Here is a 23,427-nt window from a genome sequence, read left to right as displayed (position 1 = left end):
GGTGGTGGGCATGACCCTCCTTCCAGCCAGGAGTCCATCTACTCTCAAATGCCAGCCTGCCACATGGCTTCTCCGCCGATCTCCCCCTACTCCACTCCCCAATTCCCGCCCCCAGCTCTTGTGGAACCTGGAGGCACATTGTCGGTGTTTAAGTTCTAAACCTGGTCCTTAGAACTCAGCAACAAGGCCATGGACTCCACGACCCAGGATCATTTGTGGGTAGAAGAGGGGACTGAGCCTATATGGGGTAAATGGGGCTCACAGATATTGGAGTGATGGAGAGTCAAGAAGTACACAAAAGTAAAGAGAATTCAGAGCCAGGGATGGGCATGAAAAGTCCTGGTACCTCCTCCCATTGGGCTGGCACTGCCGTGCTCACTGCCTGTAGCTCCCTGAAACAGCATCCCTACTGACTTTTGCAGCATGCCTTAAATTTCCAAAGGGCTTTCACACACGACGTTGCAAGTATTCTGTAATAATGCCTGCCATTCAGCGTTAGTAACAAGGGATAACATCCATCCAGCTTTTTCTACTGGATAAACAACTTACACAGATTTTTTTTTTTAAAATTTTGACCAAAGCCTTATGAGATAGATATAGTATCCCCCCCCCCCTTTTTTTTTAAAGGGAAACTAAAGGTTGGGGAGGTTTCGTCATTCACAGGCCACACAGCAGAATGGAGATTAAAACCCCAGCAGGCTGACTTCAGACTCCATGCTCTGCCTCTCCCAGCGAAGTGCATACCAATTAACTTGTCAAAACTATGATCTTCTAGCACCAATGGAAACTTGAGGTCTAGTCTCTCAGCCTTGCCATTTGCTCGTTATCTGAACTGAAGCATGTTACTTTTTCTTTTCTCTCAATTTCCTCATGTGTAAAATGTGGCGTTGCAAGAGATGTTTATAAATTCCCATAAAATGAGTGCTTCATTTTACCCTTCCACAGCCCTGAGAGTCAGATCTTAGCATATTCAATTTTCAGAAGAAGAAACTCAACACTAGTGTAGTCAAAAGGGTTGTTTAAGGTCAAATAGCTAAAGCCAAGACTAAAACCCTGGCTTCAGACCCCAAACACTGTAACTCTTTCTATTGGAACACATTCACAGACCCATTCCCCCAGCGATCTGACCTAGATTAAGGCTGTAGCCTACAGCCTAGCAGCCCAGGGCCCAGCCGATGAATTTGATAAGGTTCCCAGAACTCCCACTGCCCCAGGCCAAGTTTGATAGTAGAGTGTGGTCCTCAACTTTTGGGTCAAATGTAGCTAAATGGTTCATTCTGTTCCCACTTCTCTTTGAGTCTTCAGCTCCCAAATGAGAAAGCTGATTGGGAGCCCCATGAGGCAGGGTGGGGGCTTTGCTGTAGCAGAGGATGTAAGAAAACAATAACTTCTGCCATACTTGGGTCAGCAAGACCTTCAGGAAGGAGGGGCATTCTGGGATAGAGGACTGGTTCTCTGCCTAATTCTGAGAGCACAAAGAGCAAGTAAATGAACAGTCATGAAGTCATCTCATGCCTTCTCAGCTCCTTGGCCTGAGGGGCCCACCCTGAGAGGCTTTCATGGCAGGAAGCATGAGGTCACAGCACACTTGTGCACTAAGACCCATTCTTGAGCTGCTGGTATACCAATGCAGAGCCCAACTCAGAGGAGGGTGCTTTGTGAGGCTGTCATGGCTAGGGCTTTCAAGACAGAGGGCTTTCGAGGCACGCCTGTCCCTTCCCTGCCTCCCCCAATGCGGAGAACAGAAATCTCAAGGAAGGAAAGAGTTTTGGCCAAGGGGCACTGAAGAATATGTGTGGACATACCACAGCTGGACAGCCTCCCCAAAGATAAAAGGACACAGCCAACTTGCCTGCTATCTGCTACCAAACATCTAGTGTCTCTTTCATTATTGAAGGGTAATCTGATAAAGTAATCTGAGTTGGTAATGACTGACAGTGGCCTGTGCTGCTGTCTCCACGCCACATCTCCCATCTCTATGTAAATGCCACTCAAGTCCCTTATGTCCCCTGCTGGAGACCATCTTCCTTTCTCCTTCAGCCCATCCCATCAACCCAACGTCTGAGAAGGGTCACTGCCACCCAGTGTCTCAACTCGGGACAGATAATTTCCCCCTGGGGGAAAAGGGGATTGTCCTATGTTGTAGGTGAGCAGCAGCCTCTACCTTTTAAGTGCCAATAGCATCCACCTCTTGGCCATGACAATTAAAAATGTCTCCAGACATTGCCAAGTGCCCCCCTCCTTTGCTGGCTCAAATGGTCAAACAAACAAATAGTATATTTTATGATAATTACATTGAATTAAAATTGGTTTAAATCATCGTGAAGCGTATTTTTTTTTTTTTTGCTTCACGTTAGTTACCCGCATATCAACAAAAGTTTAAGTAAATGGATGATTTAAAACAAAACCACTCCTGATTGAGAACCACGTCTCTGAGCCTATGACTTTAATGGGTCCCCTGGTAGGAAGAGCAGGCAAACCATGAATTGTGCATGATTCTCTGCCTTCAATGTCCACCAGTGGGTTGTGGTGAAGCCAAGTAAAAATGTATCCTACTGAAAAACCATTTTTAAAATGACAAATCTTTATGCAAACATCTATACTGAAAAACCACTTTGAGGGGGAAAATAGCCAATATGAACATAGAAGTAAAATAAGAAAATCTTCATAACCTAAAGTCACATTTTAAAAAACCTTACCGACTACAAAAACCTTAGCAGACTACAAAACCTTACAGATCCAAATGAAAAGGGAACAATTTAGACATCAGATTGGGTGAGATGACAGGATTACCAGGAAATTACTCCTCTTGCTTAACCTTCTGTTAATATGTGAGTAATTAACATAAAGCAAGGAAAATATATGCTTCATGGTGATTTATACCAATTTTAATCAGATGCAATTATCCTACAGTTGACCATTTTAGCCATCAAAGGAGAGGGCACATGTAGGAAACAAGAGGTTCACACTTGGCCTCTTCAGCTGGTTCCCTTGGTCTTCAATCAGGAGAAACAATGGCTTTGGAGAAGGGACATCTCCATAGAGTCCTATTCCTCACTTTCCAGGGGGGGGGGGGGGGGGACGGAACCAGGGAGAGTAGCTGTTTGGTAGCTATTTGTTGAGTGAAACTTACCTCGGATTTCAGCGTGGAGGTTCGAGGGTTGCCACTCGGAGTATAATGCGTTTCTGTGTAGGTTGGAGCAAAAAGGTATCTGTGAAGAATAAGAAAAGGCATTAGTCTCCTGAGATGATGGACTTCACCTCCCTGGGAACGATGGCTAGCCATTCTAACTGAAGCAGGCAGAACTACCCCCCACATCTCAGTGCAGGAGAAATGGGGCGGCCATAGGGCCTAAGAAACTAAAAGAAAACCAGGAGGGAGAGTTTGCTATGAATTTTGTATTCGTGGGGGTCATCATTGAGTTCAGACAAACCAGATGGAGTCATCAGACCAAAGCAGTGATCTTCAACTTTTTCTGGGTCCTGCGAACACACATGCATACACATAACTCAACATTTACCTGGATTGATTTTTCTACCACTGCATCCAAGGAAGGATTAGCACACCAATTTTTCTTTAAGGAAATACCTCTCCCCTGTCGTATGTTTTGGTGAGACTGTCAATCCAGGTGTCCTCCCTAGCCTAGCCAAGGGTGGCCATGATCCAAGCTAAGCCAATGGAATAATGCCGCAAGAGCTGAACAGATGGGAGCAATTCATCTGTGCCTTTGTTCCTGCCGTGTAGATTCCTGAGTCTGCCTTGGCCTGTCCTTTCTGAGACCTAATGGTTTAGATTTCCTGAGACCTGGTATTTCTGTGTGTTACCCTTCTAAAAAATTCTTTTCTTTTCTAAAATTAGACATTTGTTTCTCTCTTACTACAGACAGCCTGAAGCTCTGCTCACCAGTATATATCCCTGTTTAACATTTACTCAATAAAAGAACAATTTGACTAGTTACTGGATGAAGAAATGGATAAATGAAAGAACAAGTACATGAGTGAGTCGACTGGCATGCTAGGAGCTGAGAACATGGTCTGGAGTCGGCAAGAGTAAGGTTTCAATACCAGTTCTGACATTTACTGTCTTTAATGGCCATAAGCGACTTAGTTTTTCCCTCTGAATACATATCTGTTTTCTCTTCTTCAAAAATGAAGATAAGATTCTTACTTGACAGCATTGCCATAGGAGTAAACTGACAAAATGCATGAAAAGGGCTTACCACCAAGTAGGTACAGAGTGGAGCTCAGTGAAGGTTAGCATTTATCACTGTTGCTTTCAATGGGAAGTACAATGGAAAGAACCAGCAAAAATGATGGAATTATCTATTTCCCTTTAAATCTCCCAGCCAGCAACTCTCAGTAGATCACTTGGGAGTGGCAAAAAAAAAAAAAAAAAAAGCAAAAAAAAGCCATTAGCTCATTCCTGCAGCCCCATTTCCTAGGTCTGGTTTCAGAGAATGCGTAATGGACAGCCAGGCAGGGGTTGAGAGTTTAATGGTCTATCCAGGCGCCAGTGGGATGTAAATGTTCTCAATGAAAATGCACTCCTGATAAGTACATTATCAGCCTCTTTTCTGTCTTAGGGGAAGGATTATTCATCCAGCGACATTAAGATGCTCCAAAGAAAGCCATCCAGAGTGAACCTCACAGGTGACCACATTCTTGCCAGGCCTCGGCCACTCACAGGACTCTCCGGGCCTCCACACTGAAAGGGACTTTAGGAATCAGCCAAACTCACTGGACTCTGGACTCACTAAGAGCACGGCTGTCTTGTTCAAGGCTTCTCCCCAGCTTCCAGCTGCTACCAGGCAGGAGGCCCATGTTTATTTGGTGAATAAGTGGACCAATGAATAAATGAATGAACATTCAACCTTGTACGGGAATCTGCCAGATGGCCATTCATCTCTGGACATATCCAGCAACAGGGAGCTCCTGAGATCGAATCTAGTAGTTAAAGAAAGTCCTTACACTGAACCAGAAACTACCTCTCTTTGACCAGCACCTACTTGGCCTTCCCTTCTGTCTTCTGAATCTCCAAGGAACAATCTGCTTCCTCTTCTACCTAACTGCCCTCCTGGGACCAGCGGAATCAGCCTATCGGGTACACTGAAGCAGACAGAACTCTGGGGTTGGGATCAAAACTAACACTCTAGACCACAAGATTTCAACATACTTCTATGGAAGGCAATCTTAGAAATACCAAAGAAGCTCGGTAGATTCTACCTCCACCGCACGCTCGAACCTTCTGAGGTTGGGAAACCCGGAAAAGTTGCAATCAGAATCGTTCAGGTGTATGTAAATGTTCAATTACTTCACCTATACGGTACTAACCCCTTCCCCGTGTTGTAACTGGGGACACTGGGAACGGGGACGTGTAACTGTCCAGGCTCTCACGGTACCGTGTCAGAGCCGGGTTTCAAACCAGGTCTGCTGGTCCTGGCCACACTTTTAAAGCAGTTTTCTGTTCTGTCTCTCTTAGAAGGTGGAAACATAAAACTACAGCACTGCCAGGAACCAGCAGTCCAAACCACAGTTTGATGGTGATGCCAGTTGGCCTTGAGGACACATGTGCTGTCACACAAAGGAGACTCAGCTCTTAAGTGCGACTGGGTGCAGTGAGGAGCAAGAGGCATAAGCAAAGCATGGGGCAGGAAGAAGAGGATGGACATATGAGAACTTCAGGGTTAGTGTTTTGTTTTTTTGTGGAGTTTTGTTGTGTGTGTGTGTTGTTGTGGGGTTTTTTTTTTTCTTTTTCTTTTTTTCAGTAATCCAAATGGGGTTGCAGATGTTGGCCAGGAAAGTCCTTTCTTTTTGAAGCAAAAGGAAGGGTCATGTTTCATCACCACCATCTGTGCAATGTTACTGATGGATGAGACACTGCTTTCGAATACTTCCCACTGCCCCGCGCTGGGCCCGTCTGTGCCCAGGCGGTGCCCTGGCACTGCTCTCAGGACCTGCAGACACTGCTGTCCCCTCACCCAGTGGCCATGGGGCCACTGAGCAGCCCAGCTGGGCCCACCAGCCCCTTCTCTGACCACATCTTGTTCTCATCTCCTCCCTGACAAGGAGCTGGCTCAGCAGATCGGCAGGAAGCCGTCTCTCAGCACTGGAGTGTATTAGGATTTTCAGGAAACGAGTTGTGAGTGATGTGTGTCCAGGAAGAGAGAAGGGCTATCTAAGATTTCCCACCCCGCCCCCTCCTTTTTCTGGCTTTGATGGAAAAGCAGTTTCTGTGCACCCTCCTGCCCTCTGTCAGAGCCCCCTGTGGGTCCATCCAGGCTCACAAGCCCGCAGGCAGGTCCACATCCTGTCCAAGGCTAACGGCAGCCAGCACTGGAATGTCCACCTGGCGAGACCCAGGCTGCCCCAGACCCCAAAGTCCTTGAGCAAGACCTGCGTCTTCTGAATGCCACCTGGGAAAATAAGCTCCCAAATATCAGACATAAAACATAAGGACAAGTGAACTGCCGTGGCACCCTGAACCTTTTTGTTCGTGTAGTCTGATCCCAAAGGCACACTCCCCTGACCCCACCTTCCTAAGGCTCGGGGCCTTCAAACCCAGCACCATCCTCTTAAGGGCTATTTACTGTCAGCCAAAGTTGAAATGCCTCTCTAAACTTCAACTCAAAGCCAAGTTGCAAAATCTCTCTCAGATCAGCTCTCCTTCCTGCCGCTTCAGATAAGCAAACAGGAGAAGACAGAGTGCTAACAATTTCCAAACTACCTTGGAAAACCTATGCAGACAAGCTCAGCGGAAGCAAACATTGCTCCGCTATTCCAGGGGCTATTTTTACTGACAGCTTCTTCCCCCAGCTTTTGGTCCCATCTTGCTTTTCCAAGAGTATCCGGGCACTTAGACACTGGTGATGCTTGGGAGGTGTTTGCAGCCTGCTGGTCCCTCTTATTTCCCCTGGAGGACCTTTTCCCTGCCTTCCTGTGTTGGTGATGATGTAAGCCTCTTTCATTTCTTGCTCATGCTCTTACTGCCGTCACTATGGGACTTATCCAGTAGCTGCACTACACCCGGAAATGCTGTGGAGAAAAAATATATATATATTCCAGGCCACATCCCAGACCCAAAGAGAATTTTATTCCCTAGAGAAGGACTCAGAAGTCTGTATTTTTAATAGTTTTTTCAGGTGATACCTTTCCAGGCTCTGAGAATTCTCCTGCTCCACTGGATCAAGTTTAACATTTTAAATTCTGTTTCCCATTTCTAACCTCCCAAAACCTAAAAAACGATACCAGCACAAGGTATAGGGAAAATCTAGGACTCGGAAAGCTTTGGTTTGAGTACCGGCCTCACTACTCTCTAGACGACTGACCTTTCAAACCCTGGAAATAACTCAAGATGCCTGAAGTCTTTCTCAATGTCACAACAAGGGCACTGTCAGGTCAGAGACTGTGAGAGGCCAGTTTCCTTAAACTGGAAAAGACTATTCACAATTAGGACAGCTTTTTAAAAAAATGAGACTGTAACTTGTAACTTGTAAAAACCTAATAAGAGATGCAAATGATTTCCATCCTGTGGAAGAGAGAACGCCAAAGGTTATGCAGGGCTTTACTGCCCCGAGGATATTAATTAACAAGCTTTGTATCTAATTTAAGCACTCTATTTCAACATTCCTTTTTTCTAGTTTTTTTTTTTTTTAAACCAATTTATCATCTTGCTGGTTGAGCGCGCGCGCAATCTTCCCCCCACCCCCCTATTTGTCAGTGAATAAGACTGAGAGGTGCATTTGTATGAGAAGTGCTTCACTTACTCAATCCCCCCATTTCCTAGATGTTAAGTGAACAGGAATAATTACTACTTCACAGCTTCCTGGAGAGGATCGAATGGGGAAATACATTCAAATACTAGCTCTGATGCTTATTAGTTCTGTGAGTTTGTGCCTCAGTTTTCTCATCAATAAAATGGGAAAGACAATCTACTTCATATGGTTGCTGTAGAATGTTAGAAGACTAGCTAATTTAAAATATGTGCTTAATGAACCCCTATATTAATAGCAGCACAAATCACGATAGCTAAGATTGGGAAACAGCCTAAGTGCCCATCAGCAGATGAGTCGATTAAAAAACTGTGGTACATCTACACAATGAAATACTACGCTGCTGTAAAAAAGGAGTTATCACCATTTGCAACAGCATGGATGGAACTGAAGAGCATTATGCTAAGTAAAATAAGCCAGTCAGAGAAAGATAAATATAACATGATCTCACTCATTTGTGAAATATAATGAATAACATAAAGTGATGAACAAAAACAGATCCAGAGACAGAGAAACATCGATTAGACAGTCAAACCTTAGAGGGAAAGTAAGAGAGGGGGAGAAATCAAAAGACTTGTATGCAGGCACATAAGCCTAACCAATGGACACAGACACCAAGGGGGTGAGGGCATGAGTGGGGGTTTTGGGGGAGGCGGTAATGGGGGGGGGGAAGGACACATATGTAATACCTTAATCAATAAAGAAATTTAAAAAATAAAATATGTGCTTAAATAAAATGAAGAAATGTAAAAAAAAAAAAATAAATTAAAGACTCCTTGAACAGTGTAAAATATTTGTTTTACAAATATAGTTGGTAACATTTTTTCCAGAACTATCTATGAATCTTTAATCATTGTTACATAGAGATAATGAGTTTGTGAGGGTTCATAATCTAGTTTCTGTCCCCTCAGGGATGTTTGGAAATTTTTATATTAATATTTTTTTAATGAGCAAGGAGATACTATACAAGTTACAAGCAGTGAGGCCCAGGATGGGCAGGTTCTGGGACGGGTTGGAGAAAAGCAGAGCGCTAATCTCAAAGAGCGGACTAGGCCTGCCATATTTAGGACAGTCAAATTCAGTAAATATTGCTTTGTTTTCTTTTGTTTTCGAAGAAGAAAGACGAGGGGAGAAGAGATGGCTCGAGCTGTTTTAGAATCAAGATTTCCTAACCAGTGCTCATTCCATTCCTGATTCCAAAGGAATGGAAATAAACATGCCAAGGCAAGCCCCAAAGCCAAATAAGGGACTGACAAGTCCAAGGGCCCACGTTCCTTTCTGAGGGAACGGAAAGGCCATGGAAGGGGGGACGTGAAAAAGCAGGAATCTCCTCCTGCCCCAAGGCCTCCCTGGAGCAAGCCTCCCCGCTGCCCGGGGACCAGATCCAGCAGCCGCACTGGGGAGCAAGATGGCACCACCCGCAAGCATGGCCCAACGCCAAAGCTACTTGGCATGTGTGTTTTTTTAACCTTCTATTAAGGAAGTTTCCCAACAATGCGTTAAATCAACACTCCTTTTCACCAACCACTTCCCCTTACATCGGCTCCCAGTCCCCACAAGACCGGGTACCCTTCTGGCCAGCTCCCACTACTGTGTTTTGCTTTTATGTTAAATACCAAAGGATGTTTGGATAAGCGCTGTTTACTCCTTCGGACAGCAGGGTTTTTATTTAATCCTCTTCAGGCCTCCCTTTTGGCTGCCTCCACAAAGATGAGCAAGCTCTCTGAGCAGATAGGGTCAACTTCTTGGGATCAGGGAGCTTAACTGGCAGGGACCTGTGGAGCAATAAAAATGGCTCACCCACACAGAGGTTACAGCTCTGTTTCAATCCTGCATAGCCAACTATGGATATTTACTGGAAGTGGATAAGAGCAGATAAGATAAATGAGGTACTATTTTATATTTCTGAGGAAGATAAAGTGAAGCATTGCTTGACAGTAGCCTCTTAACAACCAGTCTTTGATAAATAACCACAAGTGCTTGCTTATCAGATTAACCTAAAAGGAAGGACCAATGTAAGAGGGAGGTAACCAGACATATTGTAGAGATAAACTTTGTGGATGAGACAGAGGAAATGAAGAAAATGAACCTCTGAGATCACAGGACCTTTGAGAATATGCTTAGAAAGAAGGGAATAGGTGGACCATCCCATGAAAAACAAACAAAAAGCAGGTGGGTGAAGACCACAATCCAACTTGACCTACAGGTGGATTGCCTGGTCCCTTTTAGGCTCTAATTAAACATCCCATAACTTTGATAAATATTGCCAGGTGTTTGCACCCTAAAGCACAAACCACAGCCAAAGCACAAGCCAAGAGGGTTAGAACTTGGAAAGGCCATCTAAGTCGTCACGAACATCTGTTGTCCTGGCCTCCAGCATCTCTACAGCCTCCTTGGGATAACAGTCCCCGGATATGCATTTAGAGAAATGTTCCCCTTTCACTACCTACTGGCTGGGAGCACCCAGAGTCAGTCAGGACAAGCCAGGACAATCAGGTCTCATTCAGCTGAATTTCAAGGTGAGCGACACCTCGTGAAAATGGCTGCAGCTGAGTCACCCCTGTGGTGGCATCCGAGGAGACAGTCTATGAATTCCTCGATCCTATTCTTCCCAGTCCTACACCTCCTCCCTCATTCAACGTGCTGTCTCGTATCCTTTCCATGAAGGGTTTTTTGAGGGGAGGGGTATTAGTGCAGAAATTACAGAATTTACCACACACAAAAAAAAAAGAACCTATATGCCACCCTCTCTGTCCAATGCTTACCCCATTTCACTTTTACAGATGAAGAACTTGAAAATGAGCAAAAGCAATATATCTACCATCACAGAGTTAGATTTCACTTCTAAACCCATCAGTCTAAATAAACCAAAGTAAGATAAGCTAAATGTCAGTGGTAAATAATCAAAAGGCAGCCATCCAGACACTCCCAGAGGGCAGTGAGGAAGGATGTACATGCAATCTGATCAATAATTGCTTATTAAGCAGCATAATAGTGTACAATCTATGGGGCGCATGGCATCAGGAAGACCAAGTTCCTCCTGGCTTGAATCCATCACCTATTTGCTCTGGGTCTTGGGCCAAGCAGCAGTACCTTTTCTGCGCCCTAAGCTCTCTGTTTGCAAGCCCACTCACTCATAGACACAAACACTTACTGAGGCCAATGGTGTGCTAAGCATCATGCACAGTTTTCCTGCACCTACATCTCCCATCATGAGGATTAGAGGAGGCTGAATGGTGGCAGAATATGCCTCCCCAAATATACCACTTTAGCACAGGATTATTTTGAGCTGAAGACAATGGAGAAGAAGCAGATACTACAAGCAAAGCACCTTGGCCTTCCCCTATTTGCCTAGAAGCAGGACATCAAATTTCAAAGGCCTCCCTCTGCCCCTCTCTCTCTCAGGGACAGAAGTTAATTACCAGAGACAACTTTAGACCTTATTAGCTTGGAGAAGGCACCAAAGGAATTTGCAAAACAAACTTGACTAGCCTTTATCCACCATTTATTTACCATATATTTATCCACAGCTTATTGCCTCGAGAGGCCTAACAGCTCTTTCCTTTATCCTGTCATTTCTCTTCACATGTATTGTTCTTTGTTGAGGATGCTATAGAATCCTGAATTCTAAGTGAGTTGCTCCTTTTTCCCTGGGTATTTTCCATGTAGATACGTTGACTTCTGTTTGTTTTCCTCTTGCTAATCCCTCCTGCTAACCAACTGAGAACTTAGACAGCTAGAGGGAAAATTATGTTTTTCTTCCCTATAAGGTCATCTGTGAAAGTCTTCTGCAAACACAAACAGGCCACACAGAAGGTAGATATCACTATCTGGTTCTCAGAACCCAAGTCACTGTTTCAAGGCTCATCTTCCTGCCTTCCTAGAATTGCTGCAAACCAGTGCTGCAACCAATTTCCTAACTTCCCTAATAAGCTTTCTACATGTAGACAGGTATAGAGCAGGGGTGCATATGGGTAAGGCAGAGAAGAAAAACAGCCAACAGATCAGATACTCAGAATGCTCACTGAACATTGCTGATCTCCTATCACCACACAACTGAAAGCCAGTTTATCCAAACCGCAAATCTAACATCAAGAAGTCAAGAGATCACAAAGAACTGAACGATGGGTGTCAGAGCGAAAGGAGGTTGGGGGACTGGATAAAAAAGGTGAAGGAGGTTGGGGGACTGGATAAAAAAGGTGAAGGAATTGAGAAGTACAAATTGGTAGTTACAAAACAGTCACAGGGATATAAAGTACAGCACAGGGAATATAGTCAATATATATATAAAAGGCTAATATGCTATGTGTCTGTCTGGTTAATGATATCACGTAGCAACTCCTGGCTTCCTCTACCTAGCAACTTTTCTTATTGGAGTTTATCCAGCCCAGGAACACAACTTGCTTCCCAGGTGCAAACATTTTACACTGTAACCAAATGTCTGTGAGACATTTTCCCATGCCTCATCTCTTTTGATTCTCACAGAAGTCCTGGAGTAGGTAGATAGAGGACTCAGTGGAATCCTATTTTCTTTTCATTAGCCAGAAAACGGAAATTTAGGAAGCTTAGAAACTTGACCCAACTGAAAAAAAGAAATGGTGGACCTTGAAAATGACTTCAGGTTTTCTCACTGCGCAGAATATAGTCAAACACTGCTGCAGATAAATATTTTACCCTTTGTTCTCCCTGCATATTCTACAATAATCTGCTTGGTGTTGCTGACAATTACCTGAAAGAGAAGTTGGGGTGCTTCACTGGGCTGGAAAAGTTTAGCTATATCAGAAAGCAGGTTTATTTAAGCAAGTTTATCTATATCTATAGAAGGCTAAGTTGACTGGCGCACGCGCGATACGTATAAAGCTCTCACTGGTATCAATCGCACATGTGTGTTTCCATCTGTCATTGTTGATCATGAATTTGGTTGACACTTCTATAATAGAAAAAGGATGAATAGCGATATTAAAATATTTCTTCTAATCAATTTCCTTTAAATGTGCATGAATTTGTGTACTAGGCCACAAGTATTGTAATAACTATGTATCAGGTTGATACTGAAAATATCAGGATGGGGGGCATTTTGTAAAGCTGAACTTGAAACTTAATACAAAATATTACTGAATGTGAACTATAATTGAAAAATAAAGTAAAATAAATCAAGATATAAAGAATTTCTAGAATACCAAGAGCCTGTCATCTTTGTTAACACTTAGAATCACCTCTTTTGTTAGCAATCACCTCCCTCCAAAGGAATCCTTTTCTGTGACTTTCTCTTCCTTTCCCCAGAAAGGGGGGACTGGGCTTGGAAAAAGAAACCATGCTTGATATAATGCAGCCATTATAGCCCCTTGGCCCATCTGGACCTCTCTCTAGGGAGACTGATGCAATAGAAGAAAATGTGGAGGCTGCCAGTTTTCTGCAAACCCATAACCTCAGGGGGAAAAGAAGAAGAAAAAGGGGGTAGTGGGGCCCTTGGGAACTATGGAAGAGACTGGAAAAGAGCCATCAGTACAGAAGTCATAAAGACCCTATTTCTCCTTTAACTGGCTGAGGGAAGCCTGTCCCAGTCCACCCATTCAATGATATCATTGTTTTCAACAAAAGCTGGTTTGAGAACCCTCAGAGAGGTCCCCAGTGAGGCCTCAGCTGCTAGAATGGGCAGAGGTCTAACCAGTTCCTAGAATATCAAGTGCTTAGAATTGTAGATAAGGAGGAAAGACTATGTCAGAGCACAAATTATAGAGACTAACAGGACAAGGACAGCCCTTCCTTTGGGGGTCATGGAAAAGATACAGGAGGCTACTTTTCACATAGATTTCACCATTGGCCCCCCACTACAACCCTGCAAAGTTGGTGACTGGGGATTACTACCTTGATCTAACGAGAAACCTGAAGACCTGAGGAAAGAAGTGGCTTGTCCCAGGTCCCACCACAAACTAAGGACAAACCCAGAAATTGATACCACTGTCCTACTTCTTCCTGAGGCAGGAACCTCAGACTGGTTCTTGAATCCATCCTTTCCCTCAGTCCTATTCAATCCATCTCCAGTCTCCATGACTCCACCATATAAATATCTTTGAAATCCATCCCCTTCTCTCCATGTCAGCTACCTCTTCTCTAAGTTAGATCACCATAATTTCTCACTCAGATTATAATAAAGCTTTTGAATGGATTTTGTTACTAGTGCTGGTCTTGCCTCTTCCAATCCATTCACCACACTTCATTGGAAGTAGTCCTGCTCAAATGTTTTTTGGGTGCTGTCACTATCTGGCTTTTAAAATATTCTTCATCAAGACACAACCCAGAACCTGTGCACACCTGCGGTAGACAGCACCCAGACTTCACAACTAAGTGAACACCAGCAGGACTCTGAGCACCTGCAGCTGACACCTCCAGGACCAGCTCGATGGGGAAAGGGAGTACAGCAGACTCAGCTTCTGAGCTAAGAATTCCCCACCTGTTGGACTACTAGGGGCTTCGACCTCTTAGATCTCAATCAGGTTGCCCAAGGCCAGAAAGGGACAGTGACTCACAGTGACCTGCACCAGAGAAGCTCCCAAGAGGCACACCAAGAGACAAGATTCAACAGCATCAGAGCAAAATCCAGTGAGCTCCACAAATAGCAGACCCAAAGGTTTTTGAGTATGTGAGTGTGTGTGGTTTTGTTCATTGGTGTGTGTGTGTGTGTGTGTGTTTGTTTTGTTGTTTGTTTTTTCCTCTTTTTTTCTTCTCTTTTTTCTTATATATCTCTAATTTATTATATTTCTCTAATTTTGATTCTATTAGTCTATTCTTACTTTTATTAATTTTTCTTAATTTATTTTGTTTTTATCTTTTTCCTCATTTTTTCCCATTTTACTTTTGCTATCTATAGTATATCTTAGTATATCCATTATTACTATTTTTTAAATTCATTATTATTATTTTATTTACTTTCTGTCTTTCTTTCTTTTTTTTCTCCTACACTAGTTCTTTTAGCTTCCTCTTTGCTTCCATATAGCCATTCTTTCATCTTCTTATTTTTTCCCTTTTTCTTTAGTCTTTCAGTATTCTTTTTATTTTTTTTCTTTTCTTTCTCTTCTTTGTCTTTCCTGTTGTTGTTACACTAAGTAGCTTGATTTTTGTGGTTTTTGGTTTGGTCCTGTTACCGTATATCTTATTCTGTTCTATCAACACCTGTATAACATCTGACACCATGATGTTGGGGTTAAACCTCACCAGTCAGAGGGAGGATCCCTCCCACAAATGGGACATCAACAATCAAGTCCTAATTACAACAGGAGAGCCTAAATAACACAACCAAGGCACATTCCTTGAGCATCCAGCTCAGGTGAACAAAGAAACCACACCACTGATCCCTCAAGACATTTTCTACATAAGGCCATCCCACAAAGCCTCGGAGGCATAACAGTTTTATCTAATAATAGAGACAAAACAAAGAGACAGCTAAAATGGGGAGTCAAAGAAACAACCCCCAAATGAAAGAAAAGAATGAATCTCCAGAAAAAGAAGTAAATGAAATGGAGATAAGCAATCTATCAGACATAGAGTTCAAAGTAATAGTTATTAAGGTGCTTAAGGAGCTTAGTGAAAATTACAAGGAACTCAGTGGGAACTATAGCAGCATGAAAAAGAAAATAGAAAGCATTAACCAAAACTATACAGAAATGAAGAATAACATATGACTTCAAGAATACACTGGAAGGAATTAAAAGTAGATTGGATGAAGCAGAAATCAAATCTCCAATTTGGAAGACAAGATAGAAATAAATACCCAATTACAGTAGCAAATAGAAAAATGAATTAAAAAGCAGGAAGATGGCTTAAAGGAGCTCTGGGACAACGTGAACCGTAACAACATCCACATTATAGGAATACCAGCAGGGAAAGAGGGTGTGCAAGGAACAGAGGACCTGTTTAAAGAAATAATGACAGAAAACTTCTCCAACATGGTAAAGAAAAATGTCACACAAGTTCAGGAGGCACAGAAAGTCCCAATTGAGATGAACCTAAAGACACCCACACCTAGACACGTCATAATTAAAATGGCAAACATTAAAGACAAAGAATCTTAAAGGCAGCACTTCCACCTAGAAGCTGACCCTCAGTGCAGGGTAGTTCCCCTTCCCCATGCTTCCACAGTATCTCATCCTCCTCCATCACAGCATGTCCACTCTTTGGAATTAAAATGATTTGGCTGGTTGGAACACTGAATTCCTAAGAGATTATTAGCACCACAGTTTTGATTCCTCTTGATCCAGACCAAATATTTATATATTAATTTCTCAGTCTGAATTCCTTTTCATGCTTCCATTCACCTTTCTTCCCTCCCTCCCTCATCCAAAGATTCCTGCAAGACAGAGCTCCATGCTGTCCTCCTTAGAGAAGCTTTCTCTCTCTGAGTCAGAAATTCTCTCTTCTCTCCTATCTCCTCAGCAGTGAACTTTCCACTCTTATGTAAAACTGTAATATGCTTTGGATTTGGCTGTCCAAGTTTTCTCTCTCAAAGAGTACACAGCCAGAGGGCAAAGATAATGTGTTTGCTCCTAGCATAGGGTTTTACTAGTACACATAGATGCTAAATCAGTATTTGCTAAAATCAACCTTGTAGAATGAGGTCAAGTTAGCTGTGGCTGAGAAGGCAGGAGATCCATCAATGGATGGATGGATAAACAAAAACTGGTAATTTCATAAATGGAATAACAACAACAAGGACTGAAGTACTGATACATGCTGTTCAACATGGATAAAACTCACAAACAACACATTAAGTGAAAGAAGCCAGTCCCGAAGGACCACATATTGAATATTCCTTTTATAGGAAATATCCAGAATAAGCAAATCCATAGAGACATGAATCAGGTTAGTGGTTTCCTAGGGCTAGGTGGAGAGTAACTACTTATATGAGTTTGCTGGGGCTGCCACAAACTGTGTTGTTTAAAAAAGACAAATTTATTGTCTTACAGTTCTGGAGGCCAGAAGCAAGATCAAGGTGTTGGCACAGCCATGCTGTCTCTGAAGACTCTCAGGGAGGATCTGTTCTGGGCTCCTCTCCCAGCTGCTGGTGGTGCCTTGGCTGTGTCAGCATAACTCTAATCTTCACATGGAGTTCACCCTGTGTGCATGTTTGTGTCTAAATTCCCCCTTTTTATAAGAACATCAATCATACTGAACTAGGGACCACCTTTCTCCAGGATGAGCTCATCTTAACTAATTATGTCCACAATAACTCTATGTCCAAATAAGGTCACTCTGAGGCACTTCGTGGTTAGGACTTTGACATATGAATTTGGGGGAGACATTCAACCCATAATTGCTGATGACTTCTTTTCAGAGTGATGAAAATGTTCAAAAACATTTGGGGGGGTTGCACAGCTCTGCAAATATACTGAAAATACATTGAGGTGTGTACTTTAAGTGGATGAAGCAAATGGTATCTAAGTTATAACTCAAGAAAGCTGTTTGTGATGGTTTTTTTGGTGTGTTTTTTTGTTTTTGTTTTTGTTTTTTTAATGCAGAAGAGCTTGTGTTTAAAGGGTCTGCCCAAACTCCACAGTCAACCACTGGCAATAGCATGTGAAGCAAGTTATCTAAACAAAGGTGATGAGATGTAATTTAGAGAGAAACCAAAGGCAGCATGTCTTAATCCATCTATGTGTTCATGTAAATTTCCATTGACCCAATGAGTCACATCTAGCAGATGCTGCTATAGCAGGCATCTCTTACACTATGGGTAAAACCTTCCAAAGAATACAAGAGTGTTCACTCCAGCACTGTTTTTGAAAGTGAAGGGGAAAAAGGGAACACATATGCTATTTGGCCTTGCTACACTACTTCTCTCAATCCTACAGAAATACTTGCAAATGTGCTTAAAGGTTAATGATAAGCCTATTGCTGCAGCATTATTTGTAATAGCAAGAAGTTGGGAGGCTAACTGTCCATGAAAGAGAAATTAATAAATTTTGGCTCATCCATTCAATAGAATCCTATGTTGCCATTAAAACAGGAGGCCTATAAATGTGCTACATAAAAAGATATTAAAGTTAAATAATGAAAAAGCAAGTTACAGAATAATATATAAAATAGAGGCTGATTTATTTTAAAACTCTATTATTTGTGTAAATTTTTTTTTCTAGAATTTTATTATCAAAGTTTTGAAACAGTCCCAAAAGTTCTCATGTAAAAAATTTTTTTAATGATTTGGGATTGTTCATGCCATATTTCCAAGTGAAAAAAACTGAGGATACCATATATCCCTATTTGGGTAAATATACGTAGGGTTAAAAAAAAAAATCTATGTAAAATAGTATGCTCATGGTAAATGCTCACTCACTGGACGCCTGCTCTCGTTCCCTGAAGGTGCACAGTCTAACGCTAAATGAATCCTCAGACTCAAGAATAAACTCCCGACTTCCTCCAGAGTGCACAGCTTCCCTGCATTCTGACAAGGGCCCATCTAAGGCCGACAGGCCAGCTGACAGCTTCCTCCCATTCATTTCACCCCGCGCTCCTGCTGTAGGGCCGCCAGGAGAAATAAGCTGGAGACAAAAGAAAACCATGGACATCCTTCCTGGCTACAAAGGCAGCCCTGGCTGTGGGTCCCTGGAAGGAGAGAGAGCCGGAACCGGGGAACAGATCCTGACTCCTTATCGTACAGTTCAGGGACTTGCCAAGGGCGGGCCCGGGCACTGATTCCGCAGGCACAGAGAAGAGATACAGTTTGGCCCGGGGGGACCCTGCAATGCTGTATTCTTGAGATACAATAGGGTCAACCTGGGCACTGGCTGCAGAGCAGAAGTGAGCTTCCTCCCGGGGGCAATGGGTTTTAAGGTCAAGTCTTCTTAATCACATTTGGAAACCAACTCAGGGGAATTCCCTCTTACTTCATTCTTACTTGTTTTCCCAACCCCACAAAATACGAGTAATAGTGACTATTTTATTGGGTTTTCAGAGTGTACCGCACATGATATAGGTTTTTTAAGAGCATTGCATTAGCAAATTCACACGATACCTGACATGGGCCACTATTATTAGCCCCTTCAGGTTGATGAGGAAACTGAGACATGCAAAGATGAAGCAAGTTGCCAAAGCAAATATCACCAGTGGGCGCCAGGCTCTGGATCCAGCCTGCCTGGATTACACCATTACAAGACACTGAAAGCCAAATTCTAACCAGGGCCCAGGGCAGGAAGAAGGAAAGACAAGAGGGAGGGCAGAATAACTGAAAAATAACGCCAGCGCTAACGAAGAACAGCAAGGACAGGGCATCTGAAAGGCAATATAAGGCCATGGCTAAGAGCCTGGTTCTGCCCTTCCCATCCAGGTGACCTTGAGCAAGTCACGTGGCTCCATGCCTCAGGGTCCCCATCTGCCAAATAGGGCTAACAGAGGCGCTCGCACTTCAGAACAGGGCCTGCTGGAGAGGCATCTCCTACACTACGGCTATCACCATGATCGATGACATCCTTATTCACTCCTGATCCCTATTCCTCAGCCAGAATTCGAAGGCAGACAGAGCATCAGAGTGCATGACCCGGAACTTAGGAAATGCTGATGAACGAAAACTACACGTACTGTTTGTCAATATGTTTTTCTGTGGTCACTTTCCTATTTGAAGACAGTCACAGGGGACACACGCAATGTTTTGCATCAGCAAGACACTTCAGAAAACACGATCTTAACTTTGCATTAATGAATGTTAGCACCTTCTGAAATACTGCTTGTTATTTGCCAGGTACTGTACTATGTTATCTCTAAACCTCACACACCTATGAATTCGTTTCCTGTGGCTGCTGTGTAACAAATTACACACGTTTGGTGGTTTAAAACAACAGAATGGTATTCTCGCTCAGTTCCGGAAACCAAAAGAATGCAATCAGTGTTACTGAGCTAAAATCTCCCGGTGGGTGACTCCATTCCTTGCCTCTTCCAGTTTCCGGTGACTCCCAGCATTCCTTGGCTTGTGGTTTTAGCACTCCAATCTCTGCACCCAAGGCCAGCTGCCTTCTTCTCTTCAACTATGGGCAAATCCTCCTCTGTGTCCACTCATATAGAGGTCACCCAGACAATCCAGGATAATCTTCCCTTCTCAAGATTCTTAGTTTAGTCACACTGACAAAGTCTCCTTTTTGCCATATAAGGTAGCACGGCCTCAGGGATTAGAATGTGACTATCTTAGGATAGTATTAGGGGGAAGGGGTATTTTTTCAGCCTACCCCATCCTGCATGAAGGTATTAATGTCTATTTCCTATGAGGCAATAGAATATAATAAGTGGCGGGTAGACCTGAGTTGAACTCTCGGCTCTGGTTAACACTGGGCAAATTACCTGAATTCTTCACACTTAAGTGTCTTTATTTATAAAACTAGAGGCCCAGTGCACGAATTTGTGCACAGGTGGGGTCCCTCTGGATGGCTTGCAGGGATCCAGCAGAAACCTGCAGTGCAATGCCACCTGAAGCTCCTACCTGTTGTGAGTGGCCTGTGGGATCAGGCTGAAATTGGCTTTCGGACATCCCCCAAAGGGTCCTGGATTTTGAGAGGGTACAGGCCAGGCTCAGGGATCCCACCAGTGCATGACTGGGCTGGAGAGGGACCGCAGGAGGGCTCCAGGGCATGTCCAGCCCATTTCGCTCAGTCCCAATCAGTTCCAATTAACCGGACCCCAGCAGCAAGCTAACCTACCAGTCAGTGCATCTGCCCCCTGGTGGTCAGTGCATGTCATAGCAACTGGTTAACCAGTTGACTGTCTGCCTCCTGGTAGTCAGTACACATCATAGTGAGCGGTTGAACAGCCTTAGGATATCATTTGCATATTACCCTTTTATTATAGGATGTGAGAAACAATAATACCTCCTTGGAAAGGTTGCAGTGGAAATTAAATAAGACAGAGTGTGAACTGCCTCTGCACGGTGACAGCTCTCAGTAAATGCTGCCTGAGGAGTATTATCATGAACACAGGTGAAGAAATAACATTTGGAAGGCAAGTGATTGGCTGAAGGCCAACTAACCGGGAAGTGCCAGTGCTCGAATTTAATCTGGGTCCCTCTGGCACCAAAGCCCAAACCTGTTTCGCTCTATGGATTATGGGGTTTGAGGTTTATGTGCTCACAGCCTTCAGAATCAACACACCTAGGTTATCTCAATTCCGGACGCTACTTGATCCCCTTTTCCAGCACCTGTAGTGCTGCACCCCTGCCAATCACCAGTCCTAATTACTAAGACCGAGTTTATACAACGGACCCTATGACAGTAACATCATTTTTCCAATGATTTAGAAATAATGGGGATTCTGCTTCTGCAGCAGGAGGGCTGAGAATTTGGCCTGTACAGAGATCACATCAAGATCGGCTGGCAATCCACATGGTCTATGACTTCAGAGGTTCTGGGCATTAAGAGAACTGGGATTAACCTCTGCGAAAGCCAGCCCTGGGAATGGCATCTCAAACAGGACCACGGGGTCTCTCAGGGGCAAGGTGCCAGCCAAGCACAGCACTTAGAATTCAAATCCACTCACGCAACTCCCTGCCTCTGAGTTGATGCAGCGGGGTTAATTCAGTTGCTGAAACTTCAAAAAACAGTATTTGACAAAAGCTTCCAACACTCACAGGCAGCTCTCATCAAATTCTGGGGTCCCCACCCATCCATCCAACTGTTTCCTCGGCACCGGTATCCCTGGGTTGGACAATCTCAGCTGCAGGGAGTGGGGAGAGCCCAGCTGCGTGCTGAGTTTGGAAAAACATTATGAATACTTGAGATCTGCCAAGTACTTGGTTAAAGAATGATATCCTCTAATTTCTTAAGCCATGTGTATTTTAAGTGAAATGTAATCCATATGTGTGCGACTCATTGAAATGCAACTCGGGGAAACATGGTTTCCCCAAAGCATTGGGATACTGTCCTGAGCCTTTCTTAAGCTTCTCTTTGATCCAGGACACTGAATTTTGCCAACAACAAATGAAGCTCCTGACAAGAAAGGAACAAAGGGAGTGGTCCTTTTTCCTAGTCCTAGATAGGGGTTAAAGTGTTCTTCTGATCCAAAGGGAAGCCGGGAGGATGGGGGCGGGGAGAGCTCCGAGGCCTGGGCAGTATGCCGTGTTTTTTGCTCCGGATCGGGTTCATATTTCTGCCAGGCCTACTTGGAAGAGAAGTGCCGCAGAAGAGGTGATAGCTAATCCATCCTGTCTAGTGCTGAGAAACGCCTCTCCTGCCTGCTAGCTCTCCCCTTCTCTGGCCCTCCAGATCTGTACAACTCAAACAGGATTGGGGGGGAAGGGAGAGGAGAAAACAAGGGAGCTAAATCACGAATGACTTAATTTTCCAGGTGGTAGCCTGACTTCCAAGCCAACAAAAGCAGTTTCCTTCCCTAGGGTACCTCTGAGGGACTGATAAAAAGTCAGAGATGTGAAGAGAGATTCAAGTCAGAAGTAACGGTGAGCACTATGACCAGCAGACCTCAAAACGCCCCCATTCTGCTTTGGCAATTACTGTTCCCCAGGAGGTCTGGAGGTAGATACACACAGAGAGGAAAATAAATATCCATTCTTACTGGCTAGACGGATGCAAACAGGACCTGTCTTTAGCCAGGGCTGAAGCACAATGAATGGGGCAAGACCAAAGGACAGCTGTCCCTTTTCCAAGCCAAAACCCAAATCTTATCATCATTTGGACTCCAAGGGAGGGCAATAGAGTGAAGAGATGAGAGTTCCAACATGTGTGTAAGAGACAGCAGAGACGCATACAGCCAGAGGTCCTCTGGGCTCAGTGCCCACTAGTTGAGCTGTTTGTTTGCCTTTGAAGGTGGCCTTACAATGTAGTTAATGTAGTAACCCTGACCTCTAGTAATGCAGCCCAATGAGCATCCTGCAAGCTGGTTCCAGAGTTCAGTGTCTTGGGAAAAAGTGGAGAAAGGAGAAGGGAAGGAAGACAAGGCCTATACTCCTTGAGGTGTGCCTCTCCCCAATGCCAACAGCTCAGCAAGGTTCCATTTCATTTCGGCAAACAAGTTTTTGTTGTTGTTATTGTTGTTTTATGTCCAATATGGTCTCTGGGATGATGAGCCAGTCCTCAGAGCATAGGGAAAATTACATGGAGAAAAGGCATTACGGATGCATGCCTCCAAACTGTGGCTTGTGGAAGCAGCACCATCGTTTCTTCTCTGTAATTTCCCTTCTGGTGTTTATGTTACTTAAACTAGTAGTTCATCCTCAGCTTCAAGGTCCATGGTTTGGAGGCGGTTTTCCTTTAACCCACTGCCCCCTCTTTCCAGGGATGTCTCCATGAATGGAGAGCAAACTCTTTGCTTCTTTTCCATTTTTCCACCTGCATGGTATCCTTTAAACAAGTGGTATTGCATGCTATCCTTTAAATAAGTGGTACAGGAGAAGCTCTAAGAGCCCAACTGGGGAAAAACACCCATTTGAAAGATGAGAAAGTTGAGGCCCAGAAGGGCCCAATGGCTTCTTGACCAATTCCTCGTGTCTGTCTCGGAGCTCAGGACTGTATCACACTGCCCTAACCACAAGTAAGGTTCTCAGAACAACAGCTATGCACCAATATTTGCAAATTATGTGTATATGTGTATAAATATAAAACAATGTAATACATACTCTAGTAGAGCAGTATACTACCTTCATGATAAATGGTTGAGTCTTAAAAAAAAA

The 23,427-nt window shown here is 43.7% G+C and overlaps 1 protein-coding gene across 1 annotated transcript in view; it reads right to left on the bottom strand.

The window, feature by feature from the left end:
* Positions 1 to 23,427, bottom strand: part of ADAM19 (ADAM metallopeptidase domain 19) — a 74,807-nt gene that overhangs the window by 40,605 nt on the left and 10,775 nt on the right. The window contains exon 4 of the mRNA XM_036425026.2: positions 3,134 to 3,212. Within this exon, the coding sequence (XP_036280919.1) occupies positions 3,134 to 3,212 (79 nt within the window). The remainder of the gene's footprint in view (positions 1 to 3,133; positions 3,213 to 23,427) is intronic.

This window comes from Pipistrellus kuhlii, unplaced genomic scaffold, assembly GCF_014108245.1.
Source record: "Pipistrellus kuhlii isolate mPipKuh1 unplaced genomic scaffold, mPipKuh1.p scaffold_m20_p_8, whole genome shotgun sequence".
NCBI lineage: Eukaryota > Metazoa > Chordata > Mammalia > Chiroptera > Vespertilionidae > Pipistrellus > Pipistrellus kuhlii.
Note: the sequence above shows the minus strand (reverse complement) of the source record. Positions and strands in the feature narration are given on the sequence as shown.